This window comes from Pseudopipra pipra, chromosome 5 (genome assembly GCF_036250125.1).
Source record: "Pseudopipra pipra isolate bDixPip1 chromosome 5, bDixPip1.hap1, whole genome shotgun sequence".
In the NCBI taxonomy this organism is placed as follows: domain Eukaryota; kingdom Metazoa; phylum Chordata; class Aves; order Passeriformes; family Pipridae; genus Pseudopipra; species Pseudopipra pipra.
Window position 1 is genome coordinate 60119933 of NC_087553.1, and position 21275 is coordinate 60141207.

Genomic DNA, 21275 nt, shown 5'->3' on the forward strand with positions numbered 1-21275 from the left:
TCCTTTTTTGGTTTAGCTTCTCAGTTTTGTTTTAAATTCACTTTGTAAAGAAACTTGACATATTTCTCTCCTGGACAAGTTGAAACAGAGCATTTTTTGAACTGTGAAATGAGTATGTCATCAATTGGTTCTAAGGAAACAAAGGGTCAGGCAAAACCTCACCCACTGCATTTTTTAATGGATGTTGCTCATCATGGTGATGTCAGTGTAATTTCTTTTATAGAAAAGGGCAGCTTATATCAGAAAATCTGCAGAATCAGATGCAAAGGGAACATCTGATTTTCTTAGAAGGACCGGCCTTCACTAAAAACTTGCCAGTTAAAACAAGAGAAAGATGTAATTCTGTTTTTTCTCCCCACCTTGAGTTGCCTTTACCAAATGTTCTGTTTCACTATTGCCTTCTCCAACTCTTCTGGACACACAGAAGCAGCAACAGAAACAGATCCCACCAGCTCTGACTTCTGATCTAGCACCAACCCCCATTTCTGTATGGAGTGATCTGGGAACAGGCATGAGACATTTCACCACTGAAAATGATTTGAGTTGCCAACGTGTTAAATAAGCCATTCTTCTCGCTAGGGCAACAAGTCAGGGTTCAATACGGTATTTACCATTTGGCACTTGAAATCTACTTTTTTGGTAAAATAATATGACAAATGGTGTAATGCATGTGAGGAATAATAGGGATTATACATTTAATGAAAAAACAGGGAAACATGTCACAAGACAACTGAAAACAGAAGGCAAGTCATACAAACAGGGAAAACATGGAGGATTTTGTCTAATCATGCATTTAACTAGTTTATACAGAAGCTTTTACAGTATCTTCTCAACTCATAGGTGTTGGCTCTTATTGCAATAAAATGGAAAGAAAAAAGTTTAAATTGTCTTTTCTTGCAGATCTATTTTACCTAATAAACCCTCTTGAAACATGTACTTGGATCTCACTTTTTGAAAACCAAAAAAAAATTGTTTTATAATAAGAGCTTATTTTTCAAATCCTGGGCATTAAGCATGGCAGCAAGAAAATGTAGAGTGAAACAAGAAAAGTGTGAACTTAAAGTAGGGTTTTCTTATGCAGATCCCACATTATATCGAATGAGTTGCTTGGTTTCTGGAGTATAAAGCAGATCACTACCACCACTCAAACTTGATAAAAGGAAGGTTATGTTTAATTTTTTTAACTTATTTCTTTCCTCTTTCTTTTCATGAGTGATCATTTTCATCAGAGGATTTGAAAAGCCAAGTAAGCCTCTGAATTCCATTTAAAAAATCTCTAATTGAGTAAAGCTGAATCAGCTAAACATCTTCCAAAACTCCAATTTATAAAGCTCTTTTTCCTCCTGACAGACATACTGGCAATAATCCAGGTGGTTGGTTGTTTTTTTTTTCCTTTCCCGTGAAATAATGCAGTTCCAGGGATGACAGCCGATGAAAGAATCTGTTTTGTTCATAGTCTTGTAAGTGCTGAAGAGCCTGAACTGACAGTAACAGATTGCTCTAAAGTTGCCTCCCAGCTCCTACAAGTAACAAAGTTTTGCAAAATCCCAGTCGGCAACCCTGGGCTCCTCATTGCTCGTCATCCCTGGTTTTCTTCCTACGTAAAGCTCTTGTACACGGTATCTCTGTAGATTGGCATCGGTCTTTGCCACCGACGGTAGGCAGGGTGAGCACCGAAAGCGGGTTTTCCGCATCATCTCCCGCGGCCTTGGCCCAGAAGCGCGGGATGCGTTGCCCGCGCCCTTCCCGCCGCACCCACCAGGGGCCACTGCAGCCGCGGGGATGCGGACGCAGCTCGGGCGCATCGCTGCGGTGCTGATATTGTCCAGGGAAAAGCAGCACGACATCAAGTACTGAGCATAAATTCGTAGAATTGACATTATAATCACCAGTGCAATATTTTCACGCGGGGGTAGGCTTTGCTTCTTCCCACAGAAGTTTGCATCCTGTTTATCGTTATCTGCAATTGCCCCAAAGAAATCTTTAACTCAGGGTCCAGATCCTACCGACTGCTTTGCGTGGTTCAGAGCAAGGCGTGAGCGCGGCAGCAGATTCTGCGTCAGGGTACCAGCAGCCCCACCTCAGACCCCCACATGATGCTCACTTTGCCCTGGAAAGTAATGTCACTTCCCCCCTCCACCCTCCATAGCGAGAATTTAAGAAAGTAAGTTAAAATAAAATTCGATTTAACTTTGTTCTGGACGACGGGTCGGAGACGACAGGTGGCTGCTGCGTGGGGAAGCGGCCGCGAGTCGCCGCCCGCGCCTTCCCGCGGCTCCCGTCCCGCGGAGCGCCGTTCGCGGGGGGCAGCGGGGCCGCCGAGGCGATACCTGCTCCGCCGGGGCGGGCGGCTCCCCCGGCCGCCGAGAGGCGCCGGGCGGCGGGGCGGGAGCCCCGCGGGGCCGAACTCGGCCCGGCCCCCGCTGCCGCCGCCCGGGAGGGGCCGGGCGGGGCCGGCAGGAAACCCCGCCCCGGGCAGCGCCCGCCGCGCTCCGCGCAGCCTGCGCTGCTCAGCGGAGCCGAGCTGAGCCGGGAGGCTGAAGCGGGACGGGACGGGACAGGACGGGAAGGGACGGGGCGGACGAGGCGCGGCGGCTCTGCCGTGTCGCGCAGCCACGCGGGCCCGCGCAGCTCGCCGGCCGGCCCCGCCGCGGGGGGGACCGCGGTGTTTGATTTTCTTTTTTCCTTTTTGGCGAAGGAGAGGAGCAGCAGGTTTATGCTAATCGCTCTCTGGGGAGCGGCGGCGGGAGGAGGAGGAGGAGAGGAGCCATTTTGAACTCACTTCAAAGTTTAAGGTGGAAAAGTTGGAGCTCTCCAGCCCGCTGCCCACGGACCGGGACGGGGCGCGGGGCTCGGGGCCGGTGGTGCCTGGGCGGCGAGGGCGGCGGGAGGGCCAGGGCGGCGGCTGATGGATGCGGGCGGGCGGGCGACCCGGCGGGTGGATGGATTGTGCGGCAGCCCGCTGCCCGGCCCCGCTGCCCGCTGAGCTCCGGAGATGCCGCGGCTGCTGTCCGCCGCCGCCTGCGTGTCCTGGGCCGCGTTGCTCTGCGCCCTGGCGTCAGCGGGCGGCGGGGACCCGCGGCCGCCCCGCGCCGCCCCGCCGCTCCACCTGCCCGCGGGGGCCGCGAGGCGTCCCGCCGCCGCCGAGCCTCCGGCGCTGCCGCCCGCCGGGCGCCTGAGGGCGGCGGGGACCGCGCCGCGCCGCGCTCCGCCCGCCGAGCCCCGCGGGCCCCGCGGCGGCAGCGGCCCCTGCCCGCGCCGCGCCCGGCACCGGGCGGCCAACGAGCCCCGCGGGGCCGCCGCCGGCTGCGCCCCGCTGCCGGGCGAGGAGGGCGGCGGGCGGCGGGGAGCGCGGCGGGTGCGGAGCCTTAACAGCCCCCCGCAGTTCCAGCTGCCCAGCTACCAGGTCTCCATCCCCGAGAACGAGCCGGCCGGCACGGCGGTCATCGTGCTGCGGGCCCAGGACCCCGATGAGGGGGAAGCCGGCAGGCTGGCGTACTCCATGGAGGCGCTCTTTGACGAGCGCTCCAACGACTACTTCTCCATCGACACCGAGACAGGCAGTGTGGTCACTGCCCGCAGCCTGGACCGGGAGACGAAAGACACCCACGTGCTGAAGGTGACCGCCTCCGACCACGGTTCCCCGCGTCGCCGCTCGGCCACCACCTACCTGACAGTGACCGTGAGTGACACCAATGACCACGAACCAGTGTTTGAGCAGCCTGAGTACCGGGAAAGCATCCGAGAGAACCTGGAGGTGGGTTACGAGGTACTGACCATTCGCGCCACCGATGGTGATGCCCCAGCCAACGCCAACATGCTTTACCGCCTGCTGGAGCCAGGAGCTGGTGATGGGGTCTTTGAGATTGACCCACGTTCCGGGGTTGTGAGGACTCGAGCCCCAGTGGACCGTGAGGAGGTCTCTGAGTACCACCTGGTGGTGGAAGCCAATGACCAGGGCAAGGATCCAGGACCACGCAGTGCCACGGCTATGGTGCACATCACCGTAGAGGATGAGAATGACAACTACCCTCAGTTCAGTGAGAAGCGCTATCTGGTCCAGGTGCCAGAGGATGCCCCAGTGAACAGCCAGATACTGCAGGTACAGGCCACAGATCGGGACCGGGGCAGCAATGCCCAGGTGCACTATAGCATTGTGAGTGGCAACCTGAAAGGCCAGTTCTATATTCACTCTTTCTCTGGTGCCATTGACCTGATCAACCCTCTGGATTACGAGACTATTCGGGAGTACACACTCCGTATCAAAGCCCAGGATGGGGGCAGACCTCCTTTGATTAACTCCAGTGGCATGGTGTCAGTGCAGGTTGTGGACGTGAATGACAATGCCCCCATCTTTGTGAGCACTCCATTCCAGGCTACAGTGCTGGAGAATGTTCCGCTGGGCTACTCGGTGCTGCACATCCAGGCTGTGGATGCTGACTCTGGAGAGAATGCCCGCTTGGAGTACAAACTCATAGAGATAGCACCATCCACCGGAGGTGCCCCCATAGCAGGTGACTCTGCGTTCCCTTTTCAAATCAACAACAGCACAGGGTGGATCACTGTGGCTGCAGAGCTGGACCGAGAGACTGTGGAGAACTATCACTTTGGGGTGGAGGCCAGGGACCATGGCATACCAGTCATGACTTCCTCAGCCAGTGTGTCCATCACTGTCCTGGATGTGAATGACAACAACCCCACCTTCACGGAAAAGGTGTATCACCTCAGACTGAATGAGGATGCAGCTGTGGGCAGCAGTGTCTTGACCCTGACAGCAGTGGACAGAGACGTTAACAGCGTTGTAACTTACCAGATCACCAGTGGCAACACCAGAAACCGTTTTGCCATCACCAGTCAGAGTGGAGGGGGGCTGATCACACTGGCCTTGCCCCTGGATTACAAGCAAGAAAGGCAGTATGTGCTCACAGTCACTGCCTCTGATGGCACTCGCTTTGACACTGTGCAGGTCTTCATCAATGTCACAGATGCCAACACACACCGCCCAGTCTTCCAGAGCTCCCACTACACAGTGAGTGTCAGCGAGGACAAGCCCATTGGCACCTCCATTGTCACCATCAGTGCCACTGATGAAGACACGGGGGAGAACGCAAGAATCACTTATATTTTGGACGATAACATCCCCCAGTTTCGCATTGACCCTGACACAGGCACCATAACCACCTTGATGGAGCTGGACTATGAGGACCAGGCCTCGTACACGTTGGCCATTACAGCCCATGACAATGGCATCCCACAGAAATCAGACACCACGTACGTTGAGATCCTCATCCTGGATGCCAATGACAATGCACCCCGCTTCCTGCGCGACCGCTACCAAGGCTCGGTTTTTGAGGATGTGCCACTCTCCACCAGTGTCCTGCAGCTGTCTGCCACCGACCGTGACTCAGGCCTCAATGGACGTCTCCTCTACACATTCCAAGGTGGTGACGATGGAGATGGAGACTTCTACATTGAACCCACTTCTGGAGTGATACGCACACTGCGCAAGCTGGACCGTGAGAACGTGGCTGTCTACAGCCTGCGGGCCTTTGCTGTGGACAGGGGCAGCCCACCACTGAAAGCCTCTGTGGATATCCAGGTGACTGTGCTGGACATCAACGACAACCCCCCTGTCTTTGAGAAGGATGAATTTGACATCTTTGTGGAGGAGAACAGCCCTGTGGGCTCTATTGTAGCACGGATCAGTGCAGCTGATCCTGATGAGGGGACCAATGCTCAAATCATGTACCAGATTGTAGAGGGGAACATCCCTGAGGTCTTCCAACTGGACTTGCTCAATGGAGACCTCACAGCCCTAATGGACCTGGATTATGAGAGCCGGACAGAGTACGTTATTGTGGTGCAGGCCACTTCAGCCCCTCTTGTGAGCCGAGCAACAGTGCACATCCGCCTCCTGGACCAGAATGATAACCCACCCATGCTGCAGGACTTCCAGATCCTCTTCAATAACTATGTGACCAACAAGTCCAACAGCTTTCCCTCTGGTGTGATTGGCAAGATCCCAGCTCATGATCCCGATGTGTCTGACAGCTTGGCTTACACCTTTGTGCAAGGCAATGAATTAAACTTGCTCCTTTTGGACTCTGCCACTGGGGAACTCAAACTCAGTCGCGATCTGGACAACAACAGACCCCTGGAAGCCCTTATGAAAGTGTCAGTCTCAGGTAAGCAAGCGTTTGAGCACGTTATTCTGCTTGTCAGACCAGTATGGGGGCATGGGCAGAAATAACCCACTTGCAGATTAGTGTGCAGCTTTTGGTTTCCTGAAGCAGCAGTTAATATGTGAAAGTTTTGGAGGGGAACCACAAAAATGTATCAAGCCCATGTGCTGTGGATTGAAGTGGCGCATTGAAGTTGTTTAGTAAACATGGATCACAAGGGTAAATAAATAAAAGTGTGCGTGGCAGGGTACATACTCCCTCAGCTGAGGGGGTACCTTGGCTGCAGCTTTTCTGATGTGGTTCCATAAAGGTAGTAAATGATGTAACTTGCAGAGATGTAGGGAATGCCATCTCTAATGCCATCTCCCCTCCCTCTTTTCTTGCATCTAAAAAAAAAGTTGACATTTGATATGTTTGCTTTTTCAGCAACAAAACACATTTACTCCCTTGTGTGTACCCGGAGGTTTGGCTGGAAGATCCTTAGACCTCGGGCCAGATCTGGTGTGGCCTGGATGGATGTGACATTGGTGGAGCTGTGCTAGTTTGCCTTGCTGGCCCGCACTCCTATGGGAAATGGCAGCTCTGAAAGCAATGAGTTATGGCTGTGTGATAGCTGTGTAACATGGCTAATTGCACTGGAGTTGTTTTAGTGGCACTAGGGGCAGATACTGGCCAAATGCAGCCCCAAAATCAGGGCTGTTCCGGGGAGGGAGAGGAGGGGAGAGGGAGCGATACTGTGCTGTTAATTTCGTTGAAGAATTTGTGTTTCTGTGTGTGTGAAGATTGTTCGGTGACATCCAGTATATACTTTTATCTGAGCACATGCTCTTAGGATATTATTCCTTTTCTGCTCAGTTGCTTGTTTATCATGGAATTACTTTTTATGCCTCTAATTGTGGCATCAATCATGCAATGAGTAATTTCCTCTGCAGGTGACACTCTATAAAGTTTACTGTGGACTTGATCCCATATTTCTGTTGACTTTCAAAGGTTTAACCAGATATGTTCCTTGCTGCCTCTCTCTGCAAACTAAAACTAATATTTGTGTTATTTTTGGAAAGAAAAAAAAAGCTCAAAGTACTAGGTAGATAACATGACACTTGGGGAAATGCTTCTTTTTGGATGGTTCTATTTAGAAAAATAATAATCAAACTGTGGCATAATCCCAGCAGTGCTTGTTTTACTGTAAGTAGCCACAGCGTGCAGCAAGGCCTCAGAAGAGTGAACTGCACTCTCCCTTGTGCTTATGGGCTTGAGATCCTTTTTGCTTCAGAAAAATAAGACTGATATTGACTGAGCTGACTGATTTTGCTGCATTGTATCTCCTGACAAGCCACTTCTGGTTCTTCCAAAATGCTGGGGGGCAGCTTATGTGGTAAGGTAGCTCATAAATGCTGTTTCTATGTTCTGTGAGGACTTGCAGGAAAAATAGACATTAGGCTTGTGACCTCGAAGAAAAACATTTGGATTAAGGTACAGGTGATTGCGTGGTCACTGTCTGTTTGAACCAGTAGCTCTTTATCTAGTAGCAGAAGATAAGAATTCATCTTGGAGCACAAAGCTTGGAAAAGTTATTTCATTAGATGAGGTGAAGCATATGTTTAGAACAGAAAACTAGGTGACATGAACTGTTCCTTTCTCAGTGTAATAATATATGCAATTGAAGTGGGTGAAGTCTCAGGTAGGAATGAAGAGCTGTTTTCTTATGCAGAAGATTGGTAATTCCAGCATAATTTTCATGTTTTGTGCAAGTGTGAACTTTGAAACTCTGCTGTGATGTTCATCGAAATGGTACTGTCTGCTGTGTGTCTTGAGATATTTGTAAGGTTAAAAGCTTTTTATGGCTAAGATTTTAAAATAACTTTGACAAACACTGAACTACATTTGACCTTTTTTTTGGAGAAGTTTGCCGTGTGGAAATTGAAGGGGCAGGGTTTGGCGTTGTGTGATTAGTCCATGAAAGTCTCACCTGTCTGCTTTCTCTGGTTTATCTGATGCAGTTTAAAAAAAAAGAAAGAGTCAGAGAAGAAGCTCAGACAGAAGTACTCCACAGGGTTATCTCTAAGTGTTGCAAAACACCTGCAAATCATCTGCTAAACTGACCTGCCAGTTAACTGAAAAAAATGTGTCTATGCAGTAGCCATTAACCTCTCAACCCAGACAAACACAAAGTCCTCCCCTACTCACAGCTGCTCTTAGGTCAGGGAAGGACTAGAACTCTTTATGAACTTGGGGAATTTGATCTGTATATGAGTCGGAAGTAACACTGGTGCTATAAAAATCTTACTTCCAACTAGCGATGTGTGGTGCTGCAGAAGCAGGTGAATGTGTGCAGTGCTACACAATTGAATTTGAGACACTGATACGTGGCTAAATCCAGCAGTCTTTCATTTGACTTGGGGATTATTCAAATAAGCATGTCCTTCTGCATATAAACAATATATAAGAATCATGAAGACCAAGCAAATGGAGCTAATAGGCTTCATAAAACCATCAGAAGTTTCATGTCAGCACTGTCAGAAGTTCCATGGGATGGTGGGCTGCTGGGGCAGGCTCGAGGCGTGTGTGGCTCTGCCCTTGCCCTGGTGCTGCAGTACCCGTTGGGATACCTGTCGGCTGTGCCCCCACAGCCAGTCAGGAAACAACCTAGGTGGAGGAGGGAGGAGTGTGGGTGGTGTGTATATTAGCATTTTGCTTTGGGTTGGGAAGGAGCTTTTGAAGTCAGTCTCTTTTGAAGTGAATTTCTCTAAGTGTCTGTGCAAAGCTGTCTGAGTGAACAAACCGGACCCTTTTGCACGAAAGTAATCCACAGGTGCTCCAATCGTTCCTTAAAAAGGCACATTCTCGTTTTTCTGGTGTACCTTCAAGGCCTTCCTCCAGAAAGGCAGAGCTTGACCTTATATTCCCATGCCTGCACATTGTGTCATTGTTATTGTTTCAACAGCTGGGGTGAAATCTGGACCCTACTGAAATCCTGCCCTTGCTTTCCAAGATCTTACGCTGGGCTTCTAAAACAGGTGGTTGAGAGTCAATCAGTCTGTGATTTCTTAGTGTTATTAATAAGTACATGGTGTAAACTGACAGGATGGTTAAATACGATTACTTGTTGTTCACAAGAATGTTAAGTTGGGATTTATTTGATCAAAAATGAGTAAAACATTGCTCAAGTCACATTACATTTGCTTGTGCAAATTATACTGCAGTACCCACCAGGGCTGGGATAAAGGCTGGTAGGAACCTCAGCTTTGCACAAATGTTGCACAAGTTTTCCTGGGTATCACATTGCAAACGCTGCTGGCACCTACTTGGCTGTGCTGCCACAAGTAGTCCCACTTATCATCAGTGACAGCTCAGTGGGATACAATAGATGTGTGTGCAAACTCCTCTGGGAACCCAGCCTAAATCAACAGTGCAGACAAAGCCCGACCTGACTGGATGCTACACCTTTTGAGTGGTCCAGATAAATGTAAAATATCATTATGCAACATACAATATACAATTTTGGGAAGGTGGTGCACCTCAGACAGTGAGGGATAGACACCCAAGCATTTTTGAGGGCGTGCAAGCTCAAGTATCGTCTTTTACATTTCTTTAGCTTTTAATCTCCAGTGGCATTCAGTGAGGTTATTGACTATCAGCAAATAGAAATTAACATAGAGGTCGTTTGTGTTGCAATCAACTTTGGGAATTTTCACTCAGAGCTTGGTAAAGTATCTTCATTATGATTCTAATTTAAAAGTCATTATGCTAATGATCCTGAATCTCCAGGTCTGTGCCTTCTCCATACAAATGTAACAGATGATGCAATACTTTGGTGCAGCCCTTCTGATGAAGGTGAGGCCACAGGTGTGCCTGAGATACAAGGCACTAGGGAGATTACTTAATGTTTGTGAAGATTTGAGATTAAAGGGAAAAAGGAAAATTGAGTGGAAAGGCATCCTTGTAAGCACAGGGGCATCTCTGGCCACTCAGGATGTGGGCCGGGCACCTTGGCAGCGTCAGGGTGCACCCTAGCCTTGTGCCCCTGCCTTTGGGCATCAGGGCAGATGATGCTTTGGGGGGCAGATCTGCAGGGTGGCTGGTTCTTTTGGGAGTGGTACTTCTGGCTGCCTCTGAGGACTTCCTTTTAGGACCAGCAAGGGTCAGTTAGCACCCAAACTGCTCTTCATGGCCTCCTTCCCAGGGAAACACCTTCCTGCAGGCAACTGTGGTAGGGATCCCCATGGGTTATACAATTAGGAGATGATAAAAATGGATGGGTGGATAATCCTCACTTCCCTGCTTCCTCGTACAAGGAGGTGTTTCAGCCTGTCCCGTGGCTGCAGGGCTTTTGCACACTGGCATTCCTGGGGACCTTGGGCACTTGCACTTCGCTCATGCATCCCATGCTACAGCGAGGGGAGAGAAAGCAGTGGCTCAAAGGCTGCAGAAGCTTGGGAAAAAATGATGAGGGACCTGTTTAGAAAGATGGCATGATACGGCAAGCTGCAGGATTGTATCCCCAGTCCTTATGTGACGTGTTAAGTGGGGCAGAAGTGATATATATATAATGGCCAGTCTTCGCGAGCGAAGATTTTGGGAAAGGTCATTAACCCTTCCAGCCTGCGCAGTGGATTTTTTAGGTGAGACACAGCGTGCGCTGAACTGAGCCCACCCTTTAGTCCTGAGGTTCATCTGCCGGGGCCGAGCAAAGCTTGGACAGTGAAGGATGACTGATAATAGCTAGTAGCAGTGATTTTGAACATTAGCATTTATTTTCCTAAAATAGCAAATCAAGAGTAGTGACTATCATTTAAAGTCAGGGTAGCTCCTGGATCTGCAGTGGCTACCTGTATCCTTTATTGCATCCATAAAAGTTCTATATTCTAGTCTGTTCTATAGGCAAGACGCATTTTAGATGTGTGTACCTCCAACCTGCTGGAATGTGACTTTCCCTTTCTAGCTGGATGATCTGTTCCAGCTGATAAAAAGCTGTGACAGCCTTGTTGCTTTCCTATGGGTTTCTTTCCGATTCATCCCTGGATTTCATAGGAGTGGTGTATTTTTGTTTCAAAAAACAGGAAAAATCTATGGCAATGAGGAGAAAATATTTAGTGGATGGCTGACTACAAAGTAATTTTTTTACTGAGATAAAACATATCTTCTGTCTGTAAATAAATAAAACGTTGATACTTTTCTCAGCAATTTCTGGGAAAGAGAGACAAGGGTAACAAGGAGGAGGTATAAGAAAAATGAGACTGGAGATGGGAGAGGGAGAAAGTTCTTTACTTGATAACAAATCTCACAAGAAAGAAATTAAATGTAGAGAATTATGATGGTGGGATTACCTGGAAAACTTTTTTCCTGATTTTTCAAATTATTTACAAATGAGGAGATAGTTGTAATAACCATCTTTTTAATTGGATTAGTAATTGTTTTATATTTTTTGATTAGTTTTTCAGCTTCAGGGTGTATTAAAGAATTGATTTCCTTGCTGTATTCCCTTGTGATTTGCTTTCCTCTTAGAAGTTGGACTCTTAGAAGTCACTGAAGTATTCTTATTTATGACCTGCACTTGCAGGTTGAGAAGAATCCTCTCTTCTTCTGTTTTTCTGGTCACATGTTTCCTTGCAGTTCAGAGTTGATTTAGGCTGGGGTTGCAGAACCTGCTGCAAACTGCCAAATACAGAATAAACATTGAATTGTTGTCAAGGTAATGGCAAAAGAACCCTTTGTTTAGAATACAGGAAGTTTTCTAAGTTTCGCTGTTAGGATGATAGTGAGCCTGCAGTAGAAGTAGTGGCGGGGAAAGTAGGTGATGTAATGCAGGGGGATTTTATACTTCATTACCTCCAACATCCAAAGCGCTACCTGAGGAAGTGGCTGGCTACTGATAAAGCTTATCATTTTATATTTGATCACTGAATAGTCCATTTTCCTTCAGTATATATACTTAATACCTTGGAATTCCCTTCCGTTGTTGACTCCCATCTGTGAGCTGAATGGATTTTCTAAGACATCCCACAACTGAGGAATGTAATGTTAGGTTTTGAAGTATAACATTAGGTGAAGGTAGATACTGTGCTCACTGCTCTTCTGTCCGGTGATTGAGAGACACTTAGCAGATGCTTGGATGGGAACCCAGGCATCCTCACATTTCCACCAGTCTGGTCAGAGCATCTTGGTAAAAGCATCTTGGCATCCTGGGATCTCCCAGCATCTCCAAGGAAGTTTTGGAGTGACTCATCCATGATCTTCTGTCTCCTTCTTGGAGTGTGCAGCAGGTCTGTCAGACACCCCTGCAGCTGATAGGTTGTCTCCAGTGTTTGAGCTGGGTGGGTGCTCAGGGTACATCAGTCCAGGAGCACGTTAGAGCATGCCACACCTAAGGCAGCTGTTCCAGTTCAGCCAGATGTGTAGCTGCTACATACATTGGCATAGTTGAGCTCACTTTCATCTGGTTATTTTGAGTACAGGCAGCAATGAGCTGTAGAGTACATATAAGTAGTGCAGGTTCAACTTGAGATGTCACTGGGCCACTCAATTCCCTCGTGGGTCAGGTGACACCGATACAAAGACCCTGGAAATGTGACTGCTCTGAAAGTTGGGGCAGGAAACAAGCAAATATGAAGCAGAAACCTCTTCAAACCTATATGCAAATACCTTTACAATATTTAGCAGCGTAGGCAACTCTAGCTGTAATGCTCATGCATGGAGAATGAGTAAGGGAAAGATCAAATGTCAAGACACAAGATCTGTGCTCTCCATCCCCGCACCCTCTCTTTTGTAAGCCCTAGGAGGACAAACTCACTGTGTTTGTGTGCTTGAGGTAACATCACAACTTACCTGCTTACCTCAGTATTACCTAAGTTGCAGGATTTGGGCAACGTCTCTCTTGACTTCCTTTGGGATTTCCAAAAAATATCTATGGGAAGTCTTTAGGAAATGTGGGAGGGTTAGAAGACCTGAAGGTATTCAGATCAGATCTAATGACAGTCTTTGGCAATCTTCCATGTTACAGTTTTTCTGTCCTGATTTTTGTGGGAATTATGTTGTTTTTAGGTAAAATAGTACTCCCAACTACTCTGACATCTACTTTGCCATTTAAGAAATAAGCATGGTGTTGCTGTCTTTTCTGAATGATAGGCTTTCTTGTTGTCTGCTCCTCCTTTTAAGACTATTTGGACAAAAGATTGCATAAATCAAAGTACAGAGTAAGTTGATGTGGGGCTCAGTTCTTCAAAGCTTTGTTCACAGTGGTTGTCCATTTGAAACAAAGAACATCTCAAACCTAATTAAATTCAGTTTTGCCAGTTTGTATTTCTGTGACAAATGGCAGTATTATTATTTCCCCCACCCCAGTGGAACTCTTTTTTCCGGTGTTGAAAAACACTGAACTATTTATAGATGTAACACAAGTTTCCAAAAGGGGCAGGATGTAATCTTTATGGAAAATTTTGAGATTTGGTGAGATTTGCCTAACACATTTTTTTTTTCTTTTTTTAATTTGTAAGACCTGGGTGCATACACTTGCCTTAAGAATGAATTGCAATGTATTGATTTCGTTGGATTGAAACAGCATTATCAAAGGTACAGCTTGGCTCTTTTGGTCAGATTTTTTTATCTCCTACCATGATCGTCTCCCTACATCTCTTCAGATGTAAGCTGCAGCCATGAGTGGTTGATAAGCAGGAGGGCTGTTGACTGAAAATGTCCATCTCACCCCACTGATTAAAGAGGGAACATAAGTGACTGACTTGGGCTGATTGCCTTGTTGTTAGGTGGCTGAAGTTCAGTGGGATGAACCCACCCTGAATGTGAGTTCCAGAACGGAAGGGTTTGTTTCCTTTTGTAGGGTTGATTGGATTTATTTCTGTTACAGCAAACTACCTGTAGTAACAGGCTTAGCAGACTAGATAGAAAAGATGGGGGAGGCTATAATTTGCCAACAGGAAAATGTTTTGCCATGAATAATATTAGGATATACTTTAAATATTGTCAAGAGTTTGAGTGAATCATAGGGAAAAGTATGCTTTTATGAGGATTTGGCATTCAGCAAAGAAATAAAATTTTAAAATACTTCAGAAACATGATCTTTACACTTGAAAAAGAAGCACTTAGACAGAAACATAGGATTTGCTGTAAAGAAAAACTTTCAGACTTTGTTTCAACAAGTCGTTAATGCTGCTAAGCTGTAACCACCTTCGTATTTATTCCAGTGTTTACACTTGCCAAGCACAAAAAAAGCAAATAAATGAAACTGTAAACCTGTAATAAATCCTCAGGGGACCACATAATAAACATAGACTTGTTATGCTTATCAAATACAAAGGAAAGTATTCTGTTTTCAACACCATTGCCCAACCTGTGATAGATGCTACATTCCATCAGGTCTCCAGCACTTTTGGAAATGACACAGAGGGTCAAAATATTTCAGTGCTTTTTGAAGGAGGGAGAAGAGTCCATTGATATAAACCACTGTCAACATGGCATCTCCTGCCTACCATGAAGTCTGTGGGCTAGGTCCAGTTTCAGGAAAAAGCCAAAGCTTCTGGACCCCACCAAAAGGGGCAAAGCAGGGACTATGTTACGAGATTTGAGTGTCATAGACATGATGACCAGCACCTAGCAGTCTGTCTTTGCTGTTAAATCCCAAGGGGCTGTTGAATTTGGAAGCAAGTGTACTCAAGGTGGTTCTCTGTAGCTGCCATGCCACCAGAGCACACATCATGAGTATGAAAAACTGTTGGGTTGGTTGGGTTTGCTCTTTCCTTTCACTAGCTACAGGTTAGACTCCTTTGGCCCTACTCAAAACTGATGTTAGCAAGTCATTGAACTTATTGCATTGAATTCCTGTCCTAGCACTTGTGGACTTTCCAGAAACCAGCCCAGCCCCTCATTTATTTGTGTGCTTGCAGCAGTGTTTGTGCTGGCTCTGTTTCTAAAGGAGGCCCTTGAACATCCAAGCTGTGATTTTTATTTTTAGAATTTATTTAGTTACCTGCATTTAGTTTAAGTCACCTAAAAGCTGTCCCACACCAGTGCATTACTTGCTTTAGCAGAGCATGATTGCCAGCCTCCAGACACTTTGGGTGCTGCTCAGCATGACTAGGGAGAGGCATTTGGCACCTTTCACAACTTAGGTCTCACTTATAGGTGCCTGTTCCCTGCAGCTGTATCCTGTTTTAGGCAGTTAAGTGTCCTATAAAGTGGGAATACTTGAAATACCATCCCACTACAGCTTGGGCACTTCACTCAGCATAGTGATCAGGACACTCAGCAAGGGCAGAGATGGACTGGGCTCCAGCCCTTGATGTCAGACCTCTCACTGTGCTATACATTAAAGAGGAGTCGAATAAGGTTCAGAAGGTGGTGTGGGACTCAGGTTTCCCATCTCTTTGGTAAGTGTCATAAGCCACAGAGTCAGGCTCACACTTCCAGGGCACTGGAGAGGCGGCTTTCTGGCTCATGTTCATGTACATGAGCACCTCCATTTCGGTCAAGCAGCAGTATGGGCAGTCTGCCCCTCAACTGCTGGATGCTGCTTAGGCCATAATAAAAGCTGGATCACGAACCGTTCAGGCCATGTCAGAACTAAGTCAGTACTGGTTGTAGCCAGGAACTCAATTCTTCTCCCCTGAGAACTCAAAGGTAAAATAAACAAGAACCCTGGGAATTTCCATGGAGTACTTTCCTGTTGATTAGAGATGATTTTTTTTGTATTCTGGCTTTAACTATTTGTAAAAATGTTCTGCTTTTATGTGGAGTGGCCCCCAGATGGGCTAAAGGGTCAGTTATGGAATGATTCATGGGTTCAGGCTTAAATTACGCTGCTAAATATTCAGAATTCAACCCATCTTCGCCTACTGTTTAATTCTCTTTCTCACTGCAGTTTGCCATGATGATAGACTTGCTGGTAATTATCAACATGTTGCTACTTGTTGCTTGGATCCAGTGGCTTTTCCCGCAATGTGCCTGCAGATGCTATAGATGGCTAACACTGCCCTAACACGTGTAGTAAAGGTCTCTTGACAGCAATGACTGGGTTGAACTACCCCATCAGTTGACTCAGTTTCCCTTCTCAGGGGGTGTATTTCTGGTGCTGGCCTCCTTTTACTGACGCAGTGTAATTTAGCAATGTGTGCTCTGCATGATGAGCTCTCCATCTGGCAGATAATTGCCTGCTAGTTTAAATCCCATCTTAACTTCAGTTTCTCGAGATCATGAACCTGCTGGTGCCTTCTGGGTGGTTTTGCGGGGTGTTTGCAGAAGGATTTGTTACCAGCTAAAGAGAAGAGTTTTTTGGAATGTCAGGTAAGACAGGTTAACTTTTGGGTCCTGCTTACTAAGCTACCTGACATTATTCTGCATTGAGTTTGGCAGTCTAACACCTGGGTTTGTTGACCAAGCTGCTGACAGTAGGCACTGGTTGTTTGCACTGGTTATGCAGAGTGGAAACCAGGGGTGTATTTTAGGACCTGGTGGATGCTAAAAGCTTGTTACAGAAAACATGCTGGTGTTCCTCTTTCCTTCTTCCTTATTTTCTTCTCCTCTCCCTTTGGATCCCACTGGATCTGTTTGCCTTGTGCAGTTGTGCAGCAAGGTGCCACATCTGCACAGTTTGCCTGCTACAAGTTTGCACAGGGCTGTGCAGAGCAGAGATCTTGTTGGGCTGTCTTGTAATACCTGCTGTAAATAATTAGGATAACCACCAGGCATCGACTGAGCGACTGCTCTGAGAGATATCCAGACAGCAGTGCTGGGGACTGTGCCGGGCTCAGCCGATGGGGCCTGCGGCAGGCACTGGGAACCGGCTGGCAGCTCCCAACCAGGCACAGTGCTTGCTGATGGTGTGGCAGCAGCCTTTCTCATTGCCTTCCCTCTTGCATTTGCAGAGGCAGGGCAGATTTCTCGTCCACCTCTCACCCTCTTCTGACCACTGTACTGTTACTTGCTATTAGGTGGGTACATTGGTGCAGGGCAAGGGCGGGGTCCATCCTTCCCAGGGATGCCCCATGAGATGCTCCCAGTGAACCAGCGCGTTGCCCACTCAGCCCTTGTGCTCTCAGTGGCAGTTCTGGGGGTGGGACATCACTGGTGATGGCTGCTGGTTGCAGCTTCCAGAGGGTTTAGAGCCACAATCCTTTGCCCCTCTCCTTGTACAGGGTCTTGAGAGCCACGGCATGAGGTGGTGACAGTCCCACAGAGCTGACCAGCACAAGCAGTCACAGGACAACTGTGTCCAGCTTGCAGGGCATACTACACACTGAGTGCCAGTGCTTGTTGTCTTTGCAGTCTGTGGGAGCAACACCTGTGCTCTGAACTAGGAATTTGGGACAGTCTGGGTATTGATGGTGGCTGAATTTTTATTTTTTTTTTGCTATCCCTTGTTACAAGTTGCTGTTGCCTTTACTGGCTTGCTCTTTTGAGCCTCAGCTCCCGTATGGCTCAGCTTATAGCAGTGTCTGGGACTTTATTCAGCTTTAAGAGGCTTTAAACTAAGAAATTCCTATTTACTACTAACAGCATTGATGGACATGACTGATTAATGGCAATAAACTCAGGTGAGAACTGAGAGACAAGGACATTTTTTCTGTTCTATGGGCATGTTTGTTTTGTATGACTGAGTTTTACGAACTTTTGTACAGTCTACTTTTAAACTATGTCCCTTGCCAAGTGGTTGGGGATTTCTTAAGCTGAGATGACTGATTCACTTCTTTATCTCAGCCAACCTGCACCAGACTGGGCTGAAGCTGAGGTGCTGAGATGATCGGATAAAATTCTTCACACCCCTTCTGGCAGTTGAGTATCCATCCCTTTTTTTCCCCTAGGGCAAATCCTCCAGGAGAGGCCCTTTCTCCTGCTCTGAGGTGGTGTCATTGACTCCCTGGGTTTTTGCTCCGTTTCTCTTTGATCAGTCTGTAGCTGTTAAAAGATTCCATTGCTCTTTTCAAGGCCTAAAGGGAAAGTAAAGTGACAACTTTGATGGCCAGTTTGAAAGCTTTGTCAGTCTGAAAAGCTTCCCATGGGGTAAACAACTTTACTTTCCCTCTACAAATCCCATACTGATTATATAGGGTGGCATTTTACTGGTTTAATGCTGCATACATTTGGGACATGGTGTGTTTTCAGGTATTTAAATGAAGTTATATAAGTGACTAATAAGAAAAGACTAATTAAATTTTGTTCCAGTGATGAAACCAAACTTTAAAGAAATCAGGCTGAGATTTCAGCAGTTGTGAAATTCACAGTGTTGTTCTTTGCACTGTAGAGCCTTTGTTTTTACTGCTGTAGTCATATTACATGACATTGCCTAATACCCTGCAAGGCGTATTCTTGGCTCATTCAGCAGGTAAGACTCCCAGAGGGTCACTGAATCTGTCCCTGTATTCTACAGAGAGCTCAGTCTGATGATTTTACAGCCACGTATCTTCATTTGCATTTCCAGTGCTTCTTCCTTTTTGCAGTAATTTTCTCTTTTACTCTATCGTGATTATCCAAACCGGGCCTCTGACTAGTTTTGTGACCAGTGTCATCCCTTCCTGCATCCCACCTGTGGCAGTCAGCAGCTAATTAGCTGGTGGTCTATCCTGGGGATGGGTTTTTTGCTGTTGAACCCCTGGTCCATTCTCATGATGCAGTGGGAGAGGCCATCTGGTGTAGGCACCTTGGTCATTGGGCTTCCAGCTATGCAAGCGAATGAGAAGCTGATCTGTTAGAGCTTCAGGGTAATTTAATCCCTTTTGGAAAGAGCTATCATTAATAATCCCACACTAAGAAACCACCACTGTTTCTGTTCCTTATTAGACATAATTTTCCATTTCTGTTCTTAGGCATTTTGTAGCATTTAATTTTCTCTGTGATAATTTATGAGTCACAAAATCTCTTGGAACAGGTTAGCTTCCATGTGATGGCATTTCAGCACCTCTTGCTTTTCCTTTGGTTGGATCCCGTGTTGCTGCTTGTTTGGAGGCACTGCTGTTACTTCTCTGAAGAAGTTACCTGGGTGTGATGTGCCAGGATCACACTGCCCTCTCTTTGGAGATGGGCCTTCCACCAACTGAAGTAGTACTGAAAGTGCTTTTTAAATATTTGGATGGAAAATTACTCTGTTTTCTGAAAATACGCTATTTAGGCGACTTAATTTTCTTGCCTACCCACTGTCTCTGTGTTTGAGTTGGTTCAGAAAGATGAAAGCAACAGACCAGCCAAAAAATGCATTGATGCATGGGGCTTCCACTGCAGAGATTAATAAGTGAGATGGGTTTTTTAAATAAAGTGAAGTATTACATGCTGTTGTACAAGGCACTGCAAATATCTCATCTCTGTACAATTCTGATAGTTCCTAATCAAGAAAAGTTCATGTATATTGTAAAGAGGACAAATTGGGGAACAGAGAATTTGTTTTACTGGAGATATTATTTATGGTAGAAGATTGCATCTTTCATATTGTGAAATGAAAGCCAAAGATGACTATGATTGCTACCTACCTCCCTGAAGTACTTATGGAAAACAGGAGCAGGGCAGTTTAAAGGAACAAATCTGTAAGTGAACATACTCAATGTTTAGGTGGGATGTTAGAGGGCAGTTTGAAACCTTCAGGGAATCAAATTTCTGGGATGACCTCTCTGTGAATGGATCCAAAGAAGTGTAACTGAGTTTAAAATGAATCTTGATAAATTAATAAGTTGGATAGTTTATAAGTAGTATTATGTATATACAACGTATTTCCTTGAATAGAAAATTGAACTTGCTGGTGGGAAAATTGTTTCCTGTCGTCTTTTTGCTACAGAAATTAAACACACATATTAACAAACTGTAAGTGCAATTAGCCCTTTGAACTGCCTGAGCTTGCGTAAGTTGCTGTGTGTTGGTTGTAACATTTCTATCTTCTCCTAAACTTGGTATCAAAATAAGGTAAAAAATCCACAAAGTAAGGGGTTCAACAAATAGATGAATGGGGCTGGCAGTTATTCACAAAAGTCACAGGCTGCAAGTTGCAGCTAATCTGAGCCAATCTTGCTTCTGGCTGTTACAGCCCTTTGCTTCCCATCAACTGTATGACCTTGTGCTGGGCTGTTTCCATGCACCAAGTTTCTAAAAGCCAATCTGCCATTAAAAAAAAAAAAACCAAAACAAACTTCTGACTTAGCATGGAGAACCATCAAATGAGTATCAGAGATAGTGCAAGGGAGGATGAAAGTTGACAAAAAGCCAAACTAACAATAAAAACAAGCAGACAAAAAAGTTCTGACTTAGTGTGAAGAAATAGATCAATGAAGTATGAGTTCCAGTGCAGAGGAGGAGGAAGGCTGTGATAGCCAACCCTTAATTTAGCTTAGAGCTGCTGTGCATTTCCAGCCAAAGCCTAAAGAAAAATACTAATTTTTGGGGGGGTTTTTTTTGAGTAGAATTTTTTTACCTTGTGCTGGAGCAGTTCAGCACATGCTTGGACAGGCACGAGGGATGGTGTAAAAGAGGAGCTGGTAGTTAGGGGGGGTTAGGCTCTGCCCTTGGTTTGGTGGGTTCTCTGCTGCTTCTTCTTGGAGGAGATATTGTATAATTTTGGCCATGCTTGTTGTCCCTTCTGGAAGGTAGAAAGTTTCTAGAAAGTCCTTTTAACTTATGAAGAGATTGTACTGTCCCTCCCTCAAGCCTGTGTGACCACATGGACTCAAACTAAGTGAAAAATTTGTTCCAGTGCTCTGTGTGCAATACTCAGCACCCCATGTAGGCAAGAGTGTCAGCATTCACCACTCTCTTCTGTGGGTACAAAACTCCCAGCTTTCATTTGCATGAAGTTCTGCCATCTAAAAGTTCTACAGCTTGAACCGGCCACAGATTTTGTAACGCAAAATGCAGCTGTATTTTACCAACATCAAAATCTTAGGAGATTCCATAAACATATTTAAAAACACCTGTCTTGAAAACACACAGAGCACAAGAAAAATAGTAATAAATGGATGCAAAAACAAACAACTTAATATTTTTTCCCTGTCGGTGCTGCCTTTCTAGGTTTATTAATTCAAAAGATTAACAAATTTCAGTTAAAAAAGGTAACAAATTCTCTGATAATAAGAATTTTGTAGTGAGAAAGTGTACATATTTATGAGC

At 46.2% G+C, this 21275-nt stretch overlaps 1 protein-coding gene across 5 annotated transcripts in view; it reads left to right on the forward strand.

Annotated features, from left to right (window-relative positions):
* Window positions 1-2499: 2499 nt before the first annotated feature.
* The window catches only part of CELSR1 (cadherin EGF LAG seven-pass G-type receptor 1), a 169736-nt gene continuing 150960 nt past the window's right edge, over window positions 2500-21275 (forward strand). For 4 of the 5 annotated variants that reach the window (XM_064656261.1, XM_064656260.1, XM_064656259.1 and 1 more), the window contains exon 1: window positions 3380-6185. In XM_064656261.1, the coding sequence (XP_064512331.1) occupies window positions 3503-6185 (2683 nt within the window). In that variant the 5' untranslated portion in view covers window positions 3380-3502. Of the gene's footprint in view, window positions 6186-21275 lie in introns of all 5 variants that reach the window. The other variant, XM_064656258.1, reaches the window with a different exon arrangement.